This window comes from Vombatus ursinus, unplaced genomic scaffold, assembly GCF_900497805.2.
Source record: "Vombatus ursinus unplaced genomic scaffold, bare-nosed wombat genome assembly UNPS02014793.1, whole genome shotgun sequence".
Lineage (NCBI taxonomy): Eukaryota > Metazoa > Chordata > Mammalia > Diprotodontia > Vombatidae > Vombatus > Vombatus ursinus.
The window spans coordinates 11,465,250-11,489,144 of NW_020954571.1; the positions used below are offsets into that span (position 1 = coordinate 11,465,250).

Sequence of the window (23,895 nt, forward strand, 5' to 3'; positions counted from 1 at the left end):
TCCCTAAGTTTTGTGGGAACTATTGGAAGTCCAAACTACACACCACATAATCAGAAACCAGTACACAAGTGCATCTTAACACATTACCAATTTTAATTGATCCTAAGGAGAGCACAACCCAGCCCAAGGGTTTTTACAATGAACACCTCATCTTTCACTCTTGACACCCCAAGGCCAAAAAGATCTAAGACCTTAGATGGACCCATGTGAGGGAGATGAGCTTGGCATTAGTCTCATTTAGAGGATGACTGGAGGTGGGTAATGGGTGGGAGGTATTTTTATTCTCTCCCCTCTTTCAGCTTTTCTGGAAAAACTAAGTATCTTGGGAAAACATTATTTTCTCTGTCCGTGGCAAACCCCACCCCCCACCATCCCTTACTCCTCATCTCTAGTTTTGGGACGGAGGGGATCACATTCTTCTTCTGGATGTACAAAGGATCTCTGGGGCCTAGCTATGCTGATAGTTCTACACCCTCAGACAAGGGAGCAACACATCCCTCCTTCTTCCCACATTTATGAAGAGAAAAGGTAAACACCCAAGATTGGGAACAGGGGTACCTAGCATGTACTGAGAATTCCCAATCTCTTCTGATGGATGAAGAGGGGGCTTCTCTGAAGATTGAGTGCAATGGGAATATACTGGGAAGTATGGAATCCTGAAAACTCAATCTGACAGGCTTAGTGATAAGACTAGAAATGAATCCTGTGGTGGATGGTGTAATACTCAACATTATATATACAAGGGAGAAGCAGATGCGCAGGATTCCAGCTCCCAGCTTTATTGTGAACTTGACTCTGCTGGGAGGTCCAGCACAAGCTGGATTCAACCTTTCCTGGTCTCCCCAAATTACCCCAACATCATTGTTGGGGAATCCCCATCCCCAGATCTTGTCCAGACAATTTTGGTTGGGCCCTTAAACCTGCTCCAGGGAAGTAAGAGGATGATTCTCAGAATCCTTGCCACATTTGCATCAAGCCAGGAGCTGTGCCATGAGGTCACTGGGATACCAACAACTGACCCAGCCCAGCCGTATCTAGGATGAGGCTCCAGGCAATAAAGAAAAAAACGACAGGCATGAAGGCCTTTATTTGCCCAATGCCGGCTGTTACAGGCACCGCCATGTTGACTTCCAGATGGGTCTGCATGCTGTGGGGAGAGAAGCTGGAAGGTCCCAAATATGTCACAAAGCAGTTTCTTGTGCCCTGGTTTTCTGGTAACCCTTAAGTTCACAATGGTAAAATCCTAGGCATCAGAGAAGAAACTGAGGCACAACGAAGAGACTCACAGCTCTCCCCAGTGAGGCTCAGAGCCCAGGTGTCTTCAGATGGTATATGACGGACGACAGTTTTTTGTCTCTGGGGGAGGGGGCCTGGGAGTCCATCTGGTGGCCTGTATACTGTGGGGAAGGCCTAGGTCAAGGGCTAGGGGAGTCAGAGGAGCACGGCTGGAGCAGCTGGGGGCATCCAGGCAGAAGGAGGAGGAAGAGGCAGCACTGAATAAAGGCCCCCAGCTGAGGCTCAGTAATGATGCTGGAAGAAGCAGGTGGAGCCCTTGGTTTCCTAGATGAGGAAACTGAGGCAAAAAATCTCAGTCACAGAATTCTAGAGTTTAAAAGAGTCCTTAAATTGTCAAAAGACAATTTCACAGACGAGGAGACTGAAACCCAGGGTGATGAACGACTTGCCCAAGGTGACACAGTTTAGAATATTGGAACAGCTCCTTAAGAGGCAGGACGATAGGGATTCAGAGCTCACAAAGGTGCCTGCAGAATAGTGGGGGCGGAAGGACCACTACCTCCCTTCAAGGCACAGATTATGGATGGGGGCAATCTGTGGCAGGTTTCTAGGCAAAGCTGCCCTCCCCCTCCCTGTTTTGGGGAAGGAGGTGGTAGTAGCTTCTTCCACTATTGCAAAAGCTGTAAGCAGCACATTTTTAGTACCTGGCCTCATTTCCCTTCCCGGAGGGAAAGCTGCTAAGGCTAGAGAGGGAGTGGGGAAGATGCTGCAAAGGGAAGAGGCAGGAGAGCAGAACTGTCTGGTTCTTTTGCTCCTGGTCCTTCCCCATGAAGACAAAGTCAGGAGCGACTTGATGTCCCACATGCTCCGGCTGTGGGGGAAGGGGGAGGGGGAGGAGGAGGATTTCTGTCTCTTTTGTTCCCCCATTTTGGATGTTTTCTGCCCTGAAGGTCCCTGGGAACTGGAGGAACTGAAGGACAGAGAAGGACAGATGCTCTAACCACCATGTAGTGTGGAGATGAAGAGGATGTTGTCCTGATCCTGTAACTGGTAGTCCAATTCACCCTGAGAGAGAGAAAAGAGAAAGAGAGGAGAGAGAAAAAAGGAAGGAGACAGAGAGAGAGACAGAGAGAGAAAGGGAGGGGAGAGAGAAAGAGAGACTGAAAAAGGGAGGGGAGAGAGAAAGAGAAAGGGAGAGGAGGAGAGAAAGAGAGACAGAAAGGGTGGAGGGAGAGGGAAAGTGAGAAAAGAAGGGGTGAGGAGAGAGACAGAAAGGAAGGAGAGAGGGAAAGAGAAAGAGACAGAGAGGGAGGAGAGAAACAGACAGAAAGGGAGGGGAAGAGAGAAAAAAGAAAGGGAGGCAGAGAAAAAGAAAGAAAGGGAGAGAAAGAAGGGGAGGGGAGAGAGGGAGAGAGAGAAAGAGAGAGAAAGAATGAATATATCAGTTTTGATACTCAGTCTGGGCATGCACAGGGCTATGAACTGTGAGAGGTAACATGGGTTTCCTCAGCTGGTTCTAACACATTCTCTCTCAGTTTGGGCTAAGCTTTGTGTAGTTTTCACCTATCTCAGTCCAGGTTCTTGTATATAGCCTCCTTCCACTCAAGGGCAAGAAAAGGACAAAGGAAGGGGGATGCTTGTAGCTCTGACACTGAGAAGCAAGAGGAAATTGGGGTAGGGCCTATTGAGAGAAAAGCTGCCCGCTCCTATACTGACCTGCAGCTCCCAGTCAGCATCATTGATTAGTACCAGAATCCCTGGTCGCCTGTGGGAAAGAGAATTACAGAATTTGAAAGCTAGAAGGGACTTTAAAGATCACTAAATGCAATCCTTTCATTTTATATAAAGGAAATTGAGACCTAAAGAAGTAGACAACTTTTCAAATGAGATCTTATTTATACAGTACTTAGCACATTAGAAGGTGCTTGTCATTAGTTGTTCCTCACCCCTCCCTCCACTCCCCCATCCCTTTCCTTGCTCTAGGTCATGTAGCAGCAAGTCTGTGTTTAGAACTCAGCTCTACTGATGCTCATTCCACCACACCATGTTGGTTGATGAGCACCAAGGACTAGGAGATGGACATGAGAAGCTTCTGGAGAGAAGAAAAAATGTGAAAATCCTAGAACCCTTACTGAGGCACTAGTTGGAAGTGGGGTTCTCAGGGGCCTCTCTAACATCAGCTCAGGAGTTTGTATCTTAAAAGACCTTCCAGGAGTCTACAATCTTCCAGGGCAACAACCTGGACCCAACAGGAAATTCTTTGTGACATGTCTACTGCCCCAGCTTGGTTCATCTTGTTACCTCCCTGTAGGAGGAGATGAGAGCCACTGGTCCCACCCCTCCTTATAATCATCCAGTGCAGAAGTGAAGATGTCAATGGCCAAGTCCCCAGAAGTTTGGGTCAGATAGGATTTCAATTGTCTGAAACCTGTCTGGAACCAGTCTGGAAGGTGTAAATGAGCTTGGACTGAGATAGGTGAAAACTGCACAAAGCTTAGCCCAATCCCAGTAATTCCCTTAAAAGATAAGTTAGCCCCAGAATTAACTCCTGTTTCTGTGGCCAGGTTAGTTCAGTGAAACTCTGGGTCCTATTTCAGGTTTCTATCTCAGTCTGGCTCTTGGCTGAAGAGCACTGGGGATATGTAAGAGACATACTCTTATGGCTTTGGGATTTCCAGGCCCACTTCCCAGGGTGACCTGTGCCACAGGGATGCTGTAGATAGGCATGCTTCATCCTTCGCCATGACCCCAGGCAGAATGCAATGATTGTCCCTTTTTCCACCAGGTTGGCCTCATTTTAAAAATAAAGTGATTTCCCAGAGGATCAATTCTGGCTGTTTCTCAGAGAGGATGGACCTGGCCCTGTGATGGGTACAGAGAAGGCAGATGCTGAGGCAATGGACAGAGGGAGTATGGATCTGATTGCTTCAATCTCACTTCCCACTGATAGCACAACTGGGGAAGGTTACAACCACAGGGCAGAGCCCTGTGTTAGCTAGTGGTTGAGGGAAAAAACCTGGCTTATGACATGAGAAGAGCATCAACTCTCTAGATACTCAGTTTAGCAGAGGGGTGGCTATACTCACACTCAGGTCCAGCAATGTACTACTCATACACATAGCAAAATAATTCAGCTAGAACCCCTACCCCCTCCTTTTATAGACAGAGAAACTGAGGCCAGGAGAGAGAAACAGCCTACCCACACAGAGCTGAACTCATCACTTGAGTTGTACCCACCAATCCCTCTTCTAACTGGGAATAAAAATTGAAGATCTCAAATTGAGTCCACAAGAGAGATCCTTTGGAGGAACAAAGAGACACACAGCAAGTGTGGGTTTCTTCTGGAACCCTGAATGGGTTCTATCACCCAAGATTTCTATCCCTCCTTTTGGTCTCACTTCCTCGATTTATGGGGAGAAACAAGCTCCTCAGGAAAAGGGTGAAGATTAGAACTCTGGCTTATCCTCAACCAGGGAAGGATGGTGGCACTGAAGCTCATATACTCAAATGTCTTGTTCCCTAAACCACTGAGGCGTCAATCAACCAACCAAACAATCTACAAGCATTTATTAGGTACCTACGATGTATCAGGCACTGTGCTAGGTTCAGGGAGCACAAAGACAGAATAGAACCATCTTCTTCTGTGTGATACATCCCTTGCAGGGCATCCCTCCCCTCAACCCTACACTGGCAGAGGGGAAAGGAATCCTTACACGCTATCTCCCTGGATGAATAACTCTGGTCTCTCCTTCAGTAGGTTCTTCTTTATCCAGAGGAGAAGGTTTCGGATATCCCCTAAAAAAAAAAAAAAAAAAAAAAAAAAAGTGGTGAGACCTATCAGCTATGTTCCCGCGGAGCCCAGCCTAGCTGCTCAGTTAAGTGACCAGAAGTTCTTTGATCCAAAGGGGAGTACCAATAAAGTCTGCAGAGACCTCATTCCACTAAGCCACGGAAGCTGCTCAATAGTTATGCTAAAATGGGGAGGAAGGGAATATAAATTTATTAAGCACCCCTCCTATGTGCTGGGCACTTAGCCTAAGCTTTATGAGCTTAAACTTTATCTCATCTGATTCTCACAACAACCCTGTGAGGTGGGTGTTATCATCATCTCCATTTTGCAGGTGAGGAAACTGAAGAAGACTGAGTTAGGACACTTTAGAAAGGGCCAATTAATTATGAAAAGGGGACTTAGGGTTGAATAAGAGAATAAATTTAACCTGAAGCTAAAATAAACGAGAGAAAATGTCTTGACTGAAAGAGTGGGAAGACTCTAGAACAGGTCACCAAAATAAGCCCCCGGAAAAGGGCTTGCTCTGGGTTCTCATGGCTAGAAGGCAAGTCTCAGCCAATCGTTGGTATAACCAGGCTTTAAATGGGCCTGTCGGTATGGGTAATCTCTTGTTCTCAGCATCCTTCCCACCCAGAATATCTCTCTTCCACCTTTATCTCTCCTTCTCAGCCCCAGACTGGGAGGATCCATCTTTGCTCCTGGCTGGCATACATTTCTCTTTGTGAGGGAAGAAAAACAATTGTAGGAGAGATAGTATCAGTTAATTTCCTCTGGAGGAGGGAGGCAGAGGGGAGAGAAGAATCCATCAGTAGGCCGAGGGACACTGACAAATAGCTCTCTGGTTCCCTCCCTCTGGCCTTGCACACTTCAAACTGCCATGCCCCAGATGGGTCACTCTTGGTGTGCAGAGAGGAAAAAGACTGGTAAGAAAGCTGGGGGGAGGTGAGTGGCACTGAGTAGAAATAAGTCTCTGTGACTTCAGGATCTCAGTCTCTGTGTTCCTTCTTCTCCACGGGCTCTGAATCACAGTGTAATGGAAAGAACACTGGGCCTGAAGCAAGAAGGCCTGGGTTCCCATCTCAGCTCCAATATTTATTAGATGGGTGATCTTGGGCAAATTCACTTCTTCATTTGTAAAATGAGAATAATAGTACTTGTATAACTTACCTCACAGTGCTATTATGAGAAAAATGCTATATAAGCCATAAACAACTATACGGATTGTCACTATCCTTCCCTCTTTAGACAAGTCACACTTAGGTATGCAGTAAAATATCCCCAAAGTCTTGCTACCTTGGGTCTTCAAGTCTACACTGGGTTACCTGGGAGGCAACAAAGCCACTTAGTGGGAATGTCATTGATGGGTGTGCTGCCCGCAAGATGCCATGACATGGACCCTGGGGAAACACATTATCTTTGTCCTTTAAATGCGGTATAGTTTTGTCAGTTAAGCTGTGGTGTGGGGGTATTCATCTTAGCCTGGGACTCAGTTTCCCTACCTCTGATCATGAGCTCTGAAGCCTGGGAGTAAAAATAATGCCTGGAAGAGATTAAAAAGTTAAAAAATATCTGGACAGTACAGCTGGACACAGAAATCAAGCATATCTTTCCTGAAAGTAGTTTCTCTGAATGGCTGAGAGAAAGAATTGTTATATCCAAACACTCAGTTCTGAACCATCCAGCCCATTCCTCTGTGTGCAGACTTTGATGTGTCCTCTGAGCACCAGACCACTGATAGGGCATTCACGGCATGGGGTTACTGTTTTAAAAACAGAAACTCTTACAAACTTTGCATGAGAGCAGAAGAGAAACAAGAGAAAGAGAGAGATATAGGGCTGAAGGAGGAGGGGGAGAGACAGAGGTGAGAGATGGAAGCGCATGCCCATTGTGCATCGGGCCTAATGATCTGTGATGATTTTTGTAGCCTGGTGGGGCTCCTCCCTAGGGCCTTTCTGAGCTGGGAAAGGACGGGCTTGGGCTTCCCCTTGGCTCCGACTCCCCTTGGCCTCCATCTTGGCACTGTCTGGTGTGCAGTCAGCCCATATATCTTCCTACTGCTCGATAAAACTGCCCAGGCCTGACAGATCCATCAGTGAGGCCTTGGTGAAGGGAGAGGATGTGCGTCTGTGTACAGAGAGGAATTACCACTACAGGGCAAGTGCCTGGAATGAGAAATGTGGAGACTAGGCTAATCTATGTAAACCTCTGCACCCTGGTGAATTGTAAAGCCTTGTGGGAATTCACACTTCCCCTCCCCTGAACTCCCACTCCCATATCCCTTCTGGCCCCCACAGAGATGAGATTCAGCCATGTTCTGGCTCTCTATGTTCCCCACTTCCTCCAGAGACTGAGTTTTCCTTGGATCTGAGCTGTGTCCTCCCCGCCAAGAAGGGGACATTGTCATTTGTCTGGGCTAGGACCATGGATAAGGATTCAGGGCTCTGTGGTCACCATGGGGTCATCCAAATGACAGCACCACTGGCTGCCCTGCCTACAAAGTCTGGGAAATGTGGGGGATGGGAACTCTTCCTTTGACCCACTCCTGGCTCGTTCATCATGGTGCCCAAAGCCTAGCTCTCATTTGCTGAGGTCACTAACTTCAGCCTAGCCTACCCCTAACCCCACCCACATTCTTGCCAGCCTGTTACCATGGTTTGGACCCTGCCTCACCACCCTTATTGTTTGGGGGTGGGTTTGATGGCTGATGGCTCCCTTCTCAAAACTACTAACAAGAAACACCTAAAACTTCTATTTCTGGATGGAATCTCCCCCTTTTCTCACCTCTCCTCCCCCTCCTACCCTATCCCCAGGGATAGGAAAATTCCAGGGTGCCCAGAAAAGGAATACAATGGCTCGTATCTCATCTCTGCCTTGCTTTGGGACAGGCAATATACAAACAGACTTCCTAGCCAGATGGTGGGTTTCCAAAGGCAGCCAGGGAGGCAGAAAGGTTAAGCAGTCAGGTGCTAATAAACAGAGGATAGACTTGGGAACTAATCTCTGAGAGGTGAAAATCTTACACTCATTCTTCCAGTTTGCCATCGTTCTCTATTCACATTTTCACGGTCGTTGTACCACCTAAGTTCCAGTTCTATAAATGACCTCCCTGCCTGTACCCTTCACCGGGCTCTTAACACATTCATCTTGTATTCCAGTCATCTGTGTCCATATCTCAGCTCTCCTATTAGACTGTGAGTATGGGTGGAGTCCTGGTTGTCTCTGTATCCCCCAAAGAGCCTAGCACAGTGCTTTCCTTGCATAGAGAAAATAGTAAATGTTTCACATGTGAATGAATGAATGACTGCCTAGCTGTTGGCTGAGGAGAGCTGAGAATGGGGTGACTCACATGGGATAATGGAGCATGTGGCTGGGGGCCTAGAAGATAGCAGGCACCATTTGCAATTTTTTAGTGGCTCAATTAATCAGTGAGCATTTATTAAGCACCTAATGCAGGCACTACACTAGGCTCTGGGGATATGAAGACCAAGCAAACCTAGTACCTGCCCTCAAGGAGTGGCTGGGCATCTGTGAAGGTGGTCAGATGACTCTTGGAAAATAACACTTGATCTTGTCTTGCATCATCATCAGAATCAAATGAGTTCAGTGCAGAAGTGAATCCCAGAAACTCCTGACCTCCATTTACTTTTCCTTTCCATTTTGGCCTGTTACTTACACTGCCCCCCTACACGCACCAACAGGCCACGGTTAGCAAGGTAATGGCAGCACGGGAACTAGCAGCGGCCTCCTCTTTTAGTCCAGGGAGTTGTCAAGCGCCTTCTACCGGAAGGAGGCTGAGGCAGGGAAGTGAGGCAGTCACTGGGACCGAGAGCACCTCCCAAGCCTCCTAACTCCAAGGAATGACAAGCCTAAAATGAAATTTCTGGATCTGGATTTCAGCCCCTTACGCAGTCTCATTCAGACTGGGCTGCGACCGCCCAGGACCTTGGGAACCCTTGGGCAGTGTCTGTAGAACACTCGGCCAACTTTAAAGCACAACCCGATTGCTGGTTATCATCATTTTCATTATTATTAGATTCCTCCCAGCCTTTTCACAAGAAGCAGCTGTGGGGGAGTCAAGTGGCCCTTTGCTCACCATCACCACATAGGGAGCCTGATACTTTGGGAGCACAGTCATCTCTCCTAGGAAACTTCAGGGATGTGGCTTCCTTTCTACTGCTAATGGGTAGGCCTGCTCCCATCTTTCCTTAGCTTAGACCCCAAGACAGCACGCCTTCCTATGGACCAACCTAGAGAACCATGGAGTCCGCGGGCAAAGGCCCCTTTCACTGCCCAACAAGTCCACCAGCCATCAAGGAAAAGCTCTTCTATCCAGCAGGCCCAGAGCCTTACTTGAAAGGGGAGAAGAAAGGCCCAAAGGGTGGGAGTGGATGAGGGGAATGGGGTGAGGGGAGGGGGAGCTCGGTGTAGGGCCCATTTACAAATGAATGGGGGTAAGAATGGAGCAGTTTGTGGGATAAAGGGCCTGCAGAAGGAGGTTTACAGATGTGCAGAGAGGACTGCTCCTCATTGTTTAATTAAGCAGAAAGTGGCTCTTTTCAAAAGCAATTTTGCACAGGAGCTGGGGGGGCTCAGCAAACAGGCCCCAAGAGCGAGGGTGAGCAGGAGAAAGGAACAGCTGGTGCTGGGAGCCACTGTGAAGCGCATGCTAAGCAGTTTAAAGAGCTGGGGAGCTCCCTCCCTCCTGGTCTGGCCACCCTTTAAACTGCGGAGTCATGACAGGCACAAAAGGAGAAAAGAGAGAGAGAGGAGGAAACGAGGTGGGGTTGGGGGGAGAGTTTGGGACAGGAGGGAAGGTAATCTTACTCCATGTCTGTGTAGGAATGTGTACATGGCTGGGAAAAAATGGAAATTCTGGGCTTTGTCCTCGAGACTAGAAAAACTAACTGCAAGGTGAAATGACCAGGTTTCAGCCCCCCTCCTCCTGGTTCCGAAGGGCCTAGTGGGCAATCCACACTGTACCTGTCTCCTCACTCAGAAACCCCCCAGGCCACTTTCATGAGAAGGTGCCCATTACCTTCTCCAGCAGAGCCTCCCACTTTTGGTGACCATTCTGTCTTCTCCAGTCTGTCCTTCATGGACATCGATATGAAAACAGCATCACATCGACATGAATACAGTACCACCGATGCCCAGCCCCCCAGGTGGGAACCTTCTATTCTGAAGCAGGGAAAACCTGAATTCATAGTTAGGATGTGAGGGCAGACAGGGATCCAGAAATGATCTCTCGGGGATGTGGCAGAAAGTCAACTGCCGCCCTGCCAGAAGACCTGACTCTGCCACTGTCTGTTGGGACTCCTGGGCAAGGCTCTAACCCTCCCTGGAGCCTCAGACTCTTTCTTCATCTGTAACATAAGGACATTAGACTAAATGGTCCCCCCTTGAGTTCTAATCCTATATAATTATGACCTCTCATATTATAGATGAAGAAGGGAAGAGAGTAAAGCTTAGGCTAGAATGCAGGCAGGACGGCTTCATTTCACATCAATTTACCGGCAAGCTCCCTTACACTTTCTTTTGTTTTTGTTTTGCTTTTGTTTGCTTTTTTTTTTTTTGGTTAGACAATGGGGTTAAGTGACTTGCCCCGGGTCACACAGTTAGTACGTGTCTGAGGCTGCATTTGAACTCAGGTCCTCCTGACTCCAGGGCTCGTGCTCTATCCACTGTGCCACCTAGCTGCCCCTATACTTTCTTTCCTCCTGGGGGGGTTCTCTTTGGAAATATACTTGTTTTGGAGGCTTTTCCCTGACCCTGCTCCCTCAGGTTGTTGTGAGGCTATGTGACCCTCTACTTCTCCAACCTGAATTAGTCTACTAGAGCCATAAGAGACCTTGAAGATTTCTAGTCCAGCCCCTTTCATTTTACAACTGGAGAAACTGATAGCCAGAGAAGTAACTGGTCCAAGGTCACACAGCTGTTTGGAGACAGGGAAGTGTGGCTGACAGAGAGCTGGCCTTGGAGCCAGGAAGACTGGTCAAGTCCTGTATCGGACATACACTGGCTGTGTGACCTCAGTGCTCCAGGGCAGAGGTGTCAAACAGGAGGCCATAAGACTCTGGAGTGGGGCCCAAATCCAATTAAATGCAACTGTGAAACATGTAACAAAACAAATAAAAATACAATAAAACACTGATAGAGCAGGTTTCTGATACCAATAAAATCACAGGTCCAGGCCCTATCCCTATTTATACAGTTGATTAGTCATAGAAAAAGAATCAGATCTTGACTCCCAAATTCAATACTCACTCCAATCTTGTGGCTGCTGTTTTCTCTGCTGGGACTACTGGGATCTGCTTAGCCAAGCAGCAGCAGCTGGGCCAGGCTGGCTGCCAGGGAACAGATCTGGGTACCAGCTCAGTGGCACGGTGAGGCTGTCCCAGTGGTACAAGCCCCTTGCCTAACCACTAGGCACAGTGGTGTCAGCTCAATGCTTGGCAGTTGCTGCCTACTGTTAGAGCCAGAATACCACTTTTAACCTAGATTGGGTCCCAGTTCTTCTTCCATGACAAATTAATGCTACTTAGGCTATACATCCTGCCCAAATTTAAAGCATGCTGGGCAGCAGAAGGTACACCACTGGGCACAGCCTGGCAACTGTACCTTGTATCCAAGCTAGTCTTCTACTTCCTACCTCTCCCAGCCCCCCCCCCCCTTACTAGGAAGAATATAACAGAAAATTTAAAAGACCAGGGTAGGGGGGGGGGTTGATATACCCAGGTTCTATACCTGGGTATATCAAGCTGGGTTCTATACCCAGCTCTACCGTTGACTCATTATGTCATCGTAAACAATTCATTTGCCCTCTTTCTGCCTAGCTAGGGAATCATGTTTCCAGGGAATTTTGTAGCACTGAAACTATGACACCCTTTGAATTCTTCAGAAAGGAAGTTAAATGCATGGAGTTCCAGATCATAGCTAGCAAGATTTTTAAGTCTCCTGATGAGACCTCAGAGGTTTTACTTCAAAGTCCATCATTCAGAAGACTGCCAGGACTGCTTGGATGGTAATCAAACCCATGATCTGGTAACTTTCAATATCACCCGACCCTCCAACGGCACCATGCTACACACCTTCGGCAGTTTACCCAATCTCATAGTAACATTCTAGTTCTTCCCATGAACATCCTGTCCCCAGTTCAGTGGGGCAGATTTTTGCTCGTCTGAGAATGTCAGAGTCTCTGGTTGAGGCAGACAGAACCATCTCTGTCCTAGCCCCCCAGTGGGAGCCAGCAGACCTGGACAATGATCCATTTGATTGCGAATGGGTCTCAGCACAGTATCCTCCCCACAGTGCCAGAAGGAAGCTGCCAAATCCAGGATCTCCTGAGAATCTAGGAATTCAGTCTCCACCCTATGCTATGTACCTTTTTCCCCTTGGACAGAGCATGGTTCTGGATAGAAAATGAAGCATTATTTAGAAGGGAACTGTCACTTAAAGAATCAGTAGGATCACAAATCCGGGCTTGGAGAGTTCAAATGAGTCCAATCTCCTGCCTTTAACCTGCAACAAGCCAGGACCAATGATTATTTACCTGACTCTCTACCATCATCCTCCATCGCCCCATCCAGTCTTTGAAACTCTAAATGTCAGTATATAATTTTCCCTAGATCTAACCTAAATCTTTCCTCTTGTAATTTCAGTCCAATTAATCTTTGATGTCTTTGGTGACTATCAGGACTGCAGGTTATCATCTTCATAGAAACGACTAGTCTATCCAATGCCAGCCTTTTCTCTTTCAGACCAAATCTTCCCATTTCTTTTATCTTTTGTTCTCTATCCTTTTAACCATTCAAGTTGCCTTTGCCTGGATCCTCTCCAGTTTTCTATCTTCATCTTAAAAGGTGGCAATACTAGACTAGATTTGGGATGTTGGAAACATGCGTACCTGAGGAACAAGGTAGATGATGGAAAGAAATAAAATGATGGCTTGACAGTTAAAGCAAACTTTTACCAATATCAGGGAAGGTAGGTAATTAAGGGATCATAAACACTGTCAGATAATTATCATCTGATGATTTTCTATGCCCAGTTTTCTAGGAGGATGTTCAAGTCTCTCATTATTCCTCTGCTTATCTGGTTTTGGGAAGAAAACTTGGTAGGCCCATGAGGCCCTTGATTATAGATAATGGTCTCTGGTTGGGTCTATCCAGACGTAAGACATTGAAGACATATGTGAAGAAAAGGCCAGAGAATACAAGAGCACAAACTTGAGCAGAGCACCAAATGGTATCTTTGTGGACACTGAGGACCATTGTGCACACAGAGGATGCCTAACCACTGACAGCAGAACTGGTGAGGAAGAAAGGATGGGGAGGAAGAGAAGGAGTCCTCTGTTGATTACATGTGGTGAGCTTTTCTTCCCTTCAGCTTAAACTTCACCTGTGAGGATAGCCAGGAACTTCTGTGTACTATAATGGCTGCTCAGCAATTCCTGGACACCCCACTGCTCCCACGGTTGGCCATACCTGTGCTCCCCTAGTATAAAAGGAGTGAGAAGAAAAGACTGATACTCACAGGGCTCCTCTTGACTAGGTAAGGTGACCTGGTGCTTCTTTACACCATCAAATAAGAGCTCTGCCCCACCTCTGCAAGGGAAATGATAAAGAGAGAACCCAGTAAATTATAGGGAGCAAGAAGGGGCTATATCCTAAAACACTCAACAGGTAGAAGTAAAAGTGGGTTGATATACAAGAATTCAGCTAAACCAGCTAAGAAACCAGCCATATAATAATCTGGCATATGAATATTTCTTTACATACTAAAGTGCTGCTTTAAAATTACCTATCCTTTTTTCCTACCTGATCCTTTACTTCTCCATCTTACACCATCTCATTTCCTGCACTCTGTCTACGTGAGGCTCAACGTCATTGTCCGACATTTTAATCACAATGCATTCTATATGGGAAACTAAGTTCAAGGAAGTAAGGGATTTTGCTTCACTTCATACCTGTATCCCCATTGTGTGACATTGTACTTTGCACACATTAGGCTCGAATAAATCTTTGGTGAATTGAACTGATACAAATGGTGAGAACGGGACATCAGCCCTCAATCAAGAGCACAGGGAAAGTTGGACACTCCAAGTCCAGTGTTCCATCTATGATGGTTGTTAGGCTGAGCAAGAATTTTGACAAACACCAAGTTTTATAACCTCCACCTTGCTCCTCACTCTGTAAATTGGGAAGAGGCAATGGAAGGAAATGAATGTTTTCCAACATTTACCTTAAACTAAACTTTAGTATGGTTCCACTGAAAAGTACATTGGACTGGAAATCTGTTGTTTCTAGGCCCCATTCTGGTGACATTCAGTTGTGTGACCTTGGGCAAATCACTCTGTCTTGTCTCAAATGCAAAAATAGGGAGTTGGACTAAAGAATGTCTAAGATCTTTTCCAATTCTAACATTCTGTGAATCTATCCAATCTAGAATCTATCCAAGGTAGCATCATGGGACCTGTTCTCGATTATCCAAGAATCAATAAGCCCCAGCCTTAAAGCAGGAGGGCCTGGATTAATGGATATCTACAACTCAACATCCACCCAGTGTTCTGCACCCTTCTTTTCAGTCAACCCTACATTTTTGGAAAACAGATTCCAAAAGGTTTGGAGGAAGGATAGGTAGGATCTCATAGACTAAAATTCTACATAGGAAGTCAGTGTAAGAGTGATGGAAAACTCTCAAGAATGAAATTTGGAAGACACAAAAGGAAACAATTTTTCAAAAAAATGTTTTTATTTTCTTCTCAATTGCATGTAAAAACAATTGTTAACATGTTTTTTAGAATTCTGAGTTCCAAATCCCCTCCCTACCTTCCCCCCTCCTTGAGAAGGCAAGCACTTTGATATGGATTATATACGTGCAGTCATACAAAACATTTCCATGTTAGGAAACAATTTCAATAAGGAGAAAAAAGGTGAGTCTGAAGAGAATGATATCTCAGGGTAAGCCATCAACCAACTTAAGTTTTACAAAGGTACGTACAGAAGATAAAAGCAAGAGTAGACAACGACAACGGAATATAAGAGCGTGGAAAGGTCCTGTAAATATAGTGCAAAGCTACAGACAACAAAAACAGTGCATTTCTTTTAGTTATATGAGAGGAAAGAGGAGGATTAAAAAAGGGATAGAACTACTTAGGGTGGACAAGACTATGATATCTGGAAAAAGAAAGAAGACAGAACTTTTAACTTAGTATATGGCTTCTGTCTTCTTTGCATCTTTGCACTGGAAATGAGAGAACAAAAGTGACTAACAGACTGATGCCTAAAGAGAGTAAGAACCCCTAGTCACCCTTAAGGAATTCAAGTCACCTGGCCCAGAAGGGCTATATATAGTCTGAAGCACTGAAAAAACTGATTGCTAAGTCATCATTGGTAATAGCTGAAAGATGGTAGAGAAAGGGAGAGCTACTGCAAAACTGAAGAAAGGAAAATAATGTTCTGACTTTCAAGAAATGAAAGGTAAAGGTGTCTGCAAACTACAAGCCAGTTATCTTGACCTCAATTCTCAGGAAAATTCTAGAAGGAATCATTTAAGAGATGTTTAATCAACACTGAGGAAAAGGAAGTAGTAATTATAAAGAGCCCAAATAGTACCATGAAGAACGAGTCATGCCAGCCTAACCTTACTTCCTTTTTTGACAGGGCTACTAGCTTAGTTAGTTAGATCAGAGAATGCTGTAGACATAGTTTACATAGATTTTAGGAAGGTATTTGATAAAGATCTCATACTAATGTTAACTCAGCAGGAGGTCTCTAGGGTAGTGCCCCAGGGATCTGTGCTTGACTCTGCTTTTTAACATTTTTATCCATGACTTGGATACAAGCATAGATGGAATGTTAATCAGATTTTCAGATGACACAAAACAGGAAGGGAAAGCTAACACACTGGATGAGAATCCGGATCCAAAAAGAACTTTATAGGATAAAGCAATGGAATCTCATAAGCTGAAATTCAATGGGGATTTTTGTTTAATTGTTTTCAGTTGTGTCTGACTCTTTATGACCCCATTTAGGGCTTTCTTAGCAAAGATACTGGAGTGGTTTGCCATTTCCTTCTCCAGCTCATTTTACAGGTGAGGAAAACTGAGGCAAATGGGGTTAAGTGACTTGCCCAGGGTCATACCGCTAGTAAGTGTCTGAGGCTGGATTTGAACTCGAAGATGAGTCTTCCTGACTCCAGGTCCACCGTGACACCTCGATGCCCACAATGGTGGTAAAGGTAGTCTTGTTATTGCTTGTCCTGAAGAGGTCCAATGACATTATGGGGTGATGTCTTGACTTACCCAGGAACTGGATTTAAGTGATGCAAACTTATACTTGACATTGATATGCACTAGAAAAAAAGCAACTTCACAAGTTGGGGGGAGGAGGGGAGGAAGAGGACAGACAACAGTTTATCCGAAAAAGATCTGAGAGCTTTAGTAGATTTTAAGTTCAACATGAACTTACCAGGTATAGAAACAAACAAACAAAAAAAAGTAAGGCCATCTTGGATTGCATTAGGAGTGAAATCTCATTCAGGATTAGGAAGGTAACAGTCTCTTTGTACTCTGCCCTGGTCAGACCACATCTGAGCACAGTGTTCACTCAGTTTCTGGCACCGCAGTTAAGAAACAACATTGAGAAACTGGGAAATGTTGAGAGGAAGGCAAGCAGAACAATGAAGCATCCTGACTCTGTCATTTGATGGGGATGTCTAAGAGGGTAAAGAGAAGCCTCAGGGGGGACATGATAGCTCTGTTCAAACATCTAAAGACCTGTCAAGTCTAAGAAGGATTAGACTTATTCTGGTTGGTTGCAAAGGGCAGAACCAGAAGCAATGCTCAGAAGTTGCAAACAAGCAAATTGAAGCTTGATGTCCTAACAATTGAAGCTGTCCAAAAGTGTAATGGGCTGCCTGGCAAGGAGTGGGCTCCCCTTCACTGGAGGCCCTTAAGCACAAGAGGAATGACTACTTGTCAGGTATGTTGCAGCAAGACTAGATGACCACTGAAATCCTTTCCAACCCTAAAATTCTGATTCTGCAACAAGTGACATTGTTAACAAGGCACAAAACCAGGTGACTTAAGTTTGATTTCTTCCTTTCTCTGCTAATTCCTTGGTGGACTGCCAGTGGGTATCCAAAAGACTGGCAATGAGAGGGAAGGCTTCCAGAGACCAAGATCCTGCATACTTAGTCCTTGAAAGCTGTTAGAAAAAAATCAAAACATAAAATGTGCTTCAATTTTCACTGAATCACTACATTTTAATTTTTTTCAATTTATTTCCCTACAGACTTTCTTTAAACTTTCCTTATATCAATGATACTCCCAACCCCCAGCCCCCCACCCCCACAACTGACCAGCACAACTTCCCAGATAAAAGGAAAAGAGAGGCTGAACAAACTATTTTCTTTTAGGTTCATGGCTTGAATTTTCTAAAGTTCAAGGCTCTTGATAATTCATGTAACTGCTTTAACAGGGGGTGTCAGGGGATACCATACTCTGGCTCACCAAGCATATAGGGTAACCTGTTTAAACATGGCCCCATTAAAAGGACTATGTATTTCTATGGAAGCAGTACCCTAGAGTTCCCTGTGATAACTTCTCCCAACCAGGGCAAGACCAAGAGGCCCCACTTCTTAGCAGCTACCACATGGCAAGAACATTTCCATGAGAAAATAGATGTCTGGGCATATCTGGCTTCAGGTAAACATGTCAGTTCCCCCTGGCTAGGTCTGTTGATCCACACTTAAGTTTGAAACATATGCTTCAGCAAAAGCTGTCCAAGAGTGCCAACCCCAGCATCCCCAGGGGAAAAAGTCAGTATCTGGACTGTATCTGACACCTGAGCCTATCAAAGTAGGTATGATCTTTTATTTTTACATGTAATAGATAATACTTTAATTTATAAAGCCCTTTCATAACCACATATGTGCATGTATGTGTTTATATGTACATGTGAATGATTTCCTTTCATCCTACTTGTGAAATAGAGGTAGAACAGGTATTAAAACCCTCATTTTACATGAGAGGAATCTGAGGCCAAGAGAGGGGAAAGGAGGCATTCAAGGTCACAAAACTAATGAGTTCTTAGTGGTCTGGGCTGGAAAACAGCTTTCTTGACTGCAAGTCTGGGACTCTCACCACTACACTATGCTATTGCTCTACAACTCTCAACTAGCCTGCCTGAAATTCTATTTCAAGGATTTCTAAACGGAAGAAGTAGCCCTTTAAAATCTACAAACACTGCCCTCCCAACTGGGGACAGGAAGACACTGCTGAGCTTTAAGCAGGGATGGGGAGCTCATGCAGCTGACAAAGTCACACACAACCACCCTTGAGGGACTGGGATGGACAGAAACCTCTGGAAGGCCAAGGCAGGCATTGTGATGGGGGAAACATGGGGTGTCTGTAATCACAACAAGGTCACACTTTGTTGCTGCAGAAGTGTGAAGGAGGAGATAAGGCTCATCTGTGACCCACTTGCTGGGACCATTTCAGCTGTGGGCCATGCACAGAGCTTCCATTTATATGCCTCCAAGAGCTCAGCTCTCTTCTCTTCTGGGGTGGGGGTCGGGACATGCAGCAGCTGGGGAGAGTGGGGGTTGGGGGAAACAAGGAGACTTGCAGGGGTTCCATATTTGGGGGGAGGTCAGAGAAATGTAGAAAGGAAAAGAACTGGGGTTGATGGCTCCCAAGCAAACAACAGGCAGTGACCAAACCTGGCAGTGCCAGCCACAGGCATTGGGTTTCTGGTGGGGTTTGTTTGTCTTTTAAAATGAATGACTGGAGAATGAATCTGGATCAATGGGTAACTTTCCAGCAGCTGTGTTTACTGGTCCACAAATAAGGGATGGAGGGGTTCTGGCTTTTCCAACGATACAGCTCTTCAGGTGATGAAAAGTACATTCTCATCCCCACCCCTTAGGCCAACTGGAGGAGGTTAAGGTGAAGGGCCTTTGGTGAGTGGAAGGAGGTAAAGGGAAGCCTAAGTCGGAACACATCTTTGGCTTAAATCTCACAGAGGGATTGGTCTGTTCAGCAGAATTTCCTCCCAAGTGATCCAATCTTATATTGCCTTGTTTTCCACCCACAATTCTCAGTGAGATTTAATAGGATGTTTGTCCTAATGGTAGATGCAGGGCTTCAGAGAACCAGCTTTCCTTCTCCAGATCAAACTGGGAGGCAAGTTTCCAGAATGACCTTCTCTCCCCTTACCAAGACTTCTGTTTGATAAAACTTCCCTGGAATCATGAAGGGAAGAGGGATTGGGTGAGAAAACTGAGACTAATTTCTGCAGCTCTCACTGCCCTTGGGATCCCACTTCTCACTCTAAGTCCAGTTTTCAACAATATCTAGCCTATTGTGATACAAAACAATCTAGTCTACTCTAGAGACTTCATATACTACGTTACCTGACATCTTTTGCTGAACACATAAAATATCTAGTATAGTGATGGCAGTGCTTTTCTCAATAGAAGGTGGGAATAAATAAAAAACTGTGCAATGTTATGTTTGTTTTTGTTTATGGAAATATCCACATTTGTTGATGCATGTCAAATTAATAATGAAGTAAATAACTTTTTTTAAAAAGCTTGTGAAACACAAAGGTGTGGGAAGACAGCTCTATCTAGCTCTCACACCACAAGAGCTAGAATGACTAAAAGTGTTACATTTGCAAAAGTCAGTGGAAAAAGACAAGTCTACTTCTTTGGTTTAAACCAGATCAGAGAGGGAGAGTGAATGGGCAAGTGCAGTAATACTTCTTGTAATATTTGCTCAGATACAGGAAAACCAGAAAGGTGATCCTTAAACTAAAATGAGGCATCATCATATATCAGAGAGACCTTCTGAGAAGCAACTTGATCATAGATACAAAAGACAAAGGAAAAGAACAAGTCAACAGTGGTGGCCCAGAAAGCTAATGCAAGAGGACATGGTGTTCAGACTAGGGAGATGATTGTCCCACTGTACCCTGCCTTGGTTGGACCACACTCAGGGTACTGTGTTCAAATCTAATGCTACATTTTAAGAAGGACATTTATGTGCTGAAATATCCAGAGTGGGGCAATCAGGATCATGAAGGGGTTTGTCATATAGAGAATGGCTGAAGGAATTGGGGTGCTTTAACTCGAAGAAGAATAAAAACTTTAGGGGTCTTCAAGTAGTTAAAAGGCTATCAGATAGTTGAGGGATTAGACTTACTCTTCTTGGCCCCAGAAGAGAGAACTAAGAATAATGAGTAAAAGATGCAACTTTAGGCTTGAGGTAATGCAAAACTTGGGAACCACTTTAGAAGATATGTTATAAAAAAGATTTTTGTTCAGGTACATTTTGGACTGACTGGTCTCAGATCTCTGCCAACTTTGAGACTTTGATTATGTGAGTTTTAGAGGCAAAGATTATCAAGAGATTGAGGACAAAGATAGTATAGCATATTTATTTTCCATATTTCAGTTTCCAAAAACCATAGTTTTCTTAGAAGTCAATGTCTTTGGTAGTATGAGAAACTGAAGCACAAGTTCAAGAGAGTCCAAATCAATTGACAGAGAAGTTTTTTCTGGGATGCAGAAAAGCCTAATGGGCCTTATCAAGTATTATTCTAAACTAATGATGGGGAAGATTTGGGGAATCCACAGGCCTTAAGAAAGTTAAATGGCCCAAAATGGTGGCGCCCCCCCCCCAAGGGATTTGTCAATGACTAAGTGACAAGGCCAATGACTCACAAAAGGATGGTGACATATATGACTTTGTCCAACAGAATTATAGAGCAAGATTCAATAAAAAACATCTCCAACTAAAATTTCCTTAAATTTCTAAATGGTACTCGTAGTACTATTACCCAGACCCACCCAGAGGTCTATTGCTAATATAGAAAGTTCTGTGTATACACAACCAAGGGGGGAGTGCCTGTTTGGTTAGACTGGAACAAGTCCCAGATCTTCCCTTCTGTTTATCATCAAGCTTTGGGTTCTGTCCCTTCCCCTCTCAGGGAGAAAAAGAAAATCAGACTTAAAAGGATCCTTGGCTCTGATACTAATAAACTCTGAGTCTCTGGCCAAATCATTGTCCCTCCCTTGGCGTCAATTTCTCCACGTGTAAAACAATGAGTTCTGTTCCAAGTTCTAAGGATCTCTGACATTAAAAAATCAATCAACCAACAAGCATCTATTTATTAAGTGCTTACTAGTGGGTCAATATGCATTTATTAAACTCCAATTATGTGCCAGGCACTGTGCTAAGTCTAGGGGTACAAAGATTAGTCAAAATGAAACAATCCCTGCCCTCAAGGAACTTATATCCCTTTTAGACTAAAAGAGAACCAAACTTGCATCCCATCGGGGGAACCAATCCTCCCCGCAGAATGAAGCCTGATTTCCAGCGATGCCTACACATCCATTCAATGGTCGGACTGGGTGATGTCAGTGGGGTGAGTTCTGGATCCTGGGAGCTCAGGGACCAGACTCCGTGCTCCAGGTTTCCAGGCCCGGGAAAGGAGGACAGGAGCAGACATTATTAAAAGGCCCGAAAGTCTAAACAGTGGCTCAAAGATAACAGGAGGCAGGCACGTACGCATCGGCGTACGCGCGGGTTTACTGGGGAAAATACGGTCACGTTCTCATAGCAACCCTGCCCTACCCGGGCAGCGCAGCAGAGCAGGTCGGGAGGAGGCGATGCGACAAAAGTCCGTTCTGTTGTGAGATTCTGAGGGAAGGAGAAGGAGCTGCTAGCCCGACACACTTCCCTTTTGCACAGGGCCACCGGATCCTCCCCTCCCCTGGGCTCGAGACCCCGACTCACCCGAACTCCACCTGCACTGACACGGGGGCCGCCATCTTGGGGAAGACACAGGTAGCGGAAGTATACGCCCACCTGACGTCTCCTCCTTCCGCCCTACCCGGACAGGGAACTAGGCATCGTCCCTGCGAAGCTTCCTTCTTCTCAGCTATTGGTCAGGACCCTCCACGGAGACCCGCCTACTAGGGAGGTAGGGAAGGGGGAGAGCTCCGAAGACTGAAGATCTCAGAATCCTGGAAAACGCGAGCCGGAAGTAACCGTAAAACTTGTTCAGCCCTTTTTTTACAGATGGGGAAAACTGAGCCCCAGAGAGGGAACTGAACTAACGAAGGTCGCAAAACTACTGAGTGGCAAAGATCACAGGCTTTAGAGCCGAAAGTTACTTCTGACTTAAGAGAATGCGAACCTCCACACTCCAAGGCAGAAGCGTCAATTTCTGACTCAGGCCAGGGTTCTCCTTCCTCATGTTGACGCCATCAAATCCTTGGAAATACCTCATTGTAATGGGAGTTCCCTCGTCATTTACTGGACTGGGCGCTCCCCATGAGCTGAGCTTGTGTTCTGCCCCGGACTCTTTTGATTTAGAACACCTTGAATATGCCCATACACACTGTTTCTTTTGTATAGCTTTTATCCCCTTTCCCTTAGTGTTAGTTTCTCCCCTCCTTTTCTTTCCAGGGCTCTGCTTCCTGCTAGCCCGGTCGTCCCTCAATGTCCCCCAGTCAGGATTGCCGCTTAGCATTCTCAGCCCTTCAAGCCAAATTGTCTCCACCCCCCCACCCCCGCACCCCAAACCTCAAGGGGACAAAACGTTTTCCCCTTAGCCTAACCCAAAGCCCTCCCATGTCTGTAGTGATCAGCCAGAAAATACAGTGTGCAGAGCACGCTGCGGGGAAGACAAATCAGAGATTCCAAAAACTAGAACCTGCCAACTTCTCATTTTCTTGGACAGCACAACAATCCTTGCAGGCTTAAAATCTTGTGGTCCTTCGTCTGTTTCCTTACCTTCAAAATGATTGCAAAGGCTCCTTGCCACTCTTAGCATTCTATGTATCAAATGAGATGTTTATGAAGCACTTATAGCACAATGCCTGGTGCATATTAGGTGCTTATTGTTTGTTCCCTCCCCCTTCCCTATATTCTAAGGTTACTTCTAACTAATAATTATTCTATGTTCATTGTTCTAAGGCCTCTTCCAGTTGGGTTCTTCAGTGATCCTATGATCGTACTCTTTTTTCTAATCTATCTCCCTCAGTGTCTAGTGTTCTGTATTCATTCATAGATGCTTAATAAACATCTTGACTAAATTGGATCCAATCAATAAGCAAGTCCTGTCAAATTTTCCTTCATAATCTCTTTCACAAGCACTACCCTAGTACAGTTTCTCATCACCTCTTCCTCACAATGTTTTAATAACTTTCTTACTGGTCTCTTTACTTCCTTTACTCCCTTCAATCCACCCTTCACAGGCAGTCAGATAAATTGTTAAACCTGGCTTTTGTCATGCGTCTTCCTTGCTCAGCAACTCCCTAGGGCAAACAGGATAAAGTAAAAATTCCTCAGTCTGGCATTCAAAGCCCAACTGCATCTAACCCTGCAATGTACAGCTTCCACCTTATTTCAGTCTTATCATGCCCCCTCCATGGGACCTGGAGCATCCTTTTCTTTGCAAAATCCAGGCTGATGAGAGTGCGTTCTTGGTTTGGATCCTGTATGTGTGATTTTAAAGATTATAATTCTTTATTTTATTTTATTTTTTGCAAGGGGGGGAGTGTAAAGTGGGGGTGGTGCAGAGGAGGAGGGACCCCAGAGATTCCCGCAGGAACCGCCTTCAGTTCTTTCTGAAGTATCGAGGAAGACAATAGGAGGGTCGGGAGGGGGCTAGAGGGCTCTGGTGGGGACCACAGTCCGCTGGCCTTTGTCTGAATCCCCCTGGGCTCAGTCCTGAACCCTGTGTGGCTCAGAGAAAAGACGATGGGGGGGGGGGGAGGGGGGGGGGGGAGGGTCAGGGGGAGCTGGAGTCTTTTGCAGGCTTCCTATCCCATTCTTGTGCTAATTGGATGTCAAGCTG

General features: G+C 45.5%; 1 protein-coding gene across 1 annotated transcript; it reads right to left on the reverse strand.

Annotated features, from left to right (window-relative positions):
* Positions 1-763: 763 nt before the first annotated feature.
* URM1 (ubiquitin related modifier 1) lies at positions 764-21,923 on the reverse strand. Its single transcript, XM_027869670.1, has 5 exons — positions 21,828-21,923; positions 13,559-13,629; positions 4,950-5,031; positions 2,953-3,001; positions 764-2,301 (listed from the first exon to the last, which is right to left on the reverse strand). The coding sequence occupies exons 1-5, from the start codon at positions 21,860-21,862 to the stop codon at positions 2,233-2,235; spliced, it is 306 nt and encodes a 101-aa protein (XP_027725471.1). The 5' UTR covers positions 21,863-21,923; the 3' UTR covers positions 764-2,232.
* Between the last annotated feature and the right edge of the window lie 1,972 nt (positions 21,924-23,895).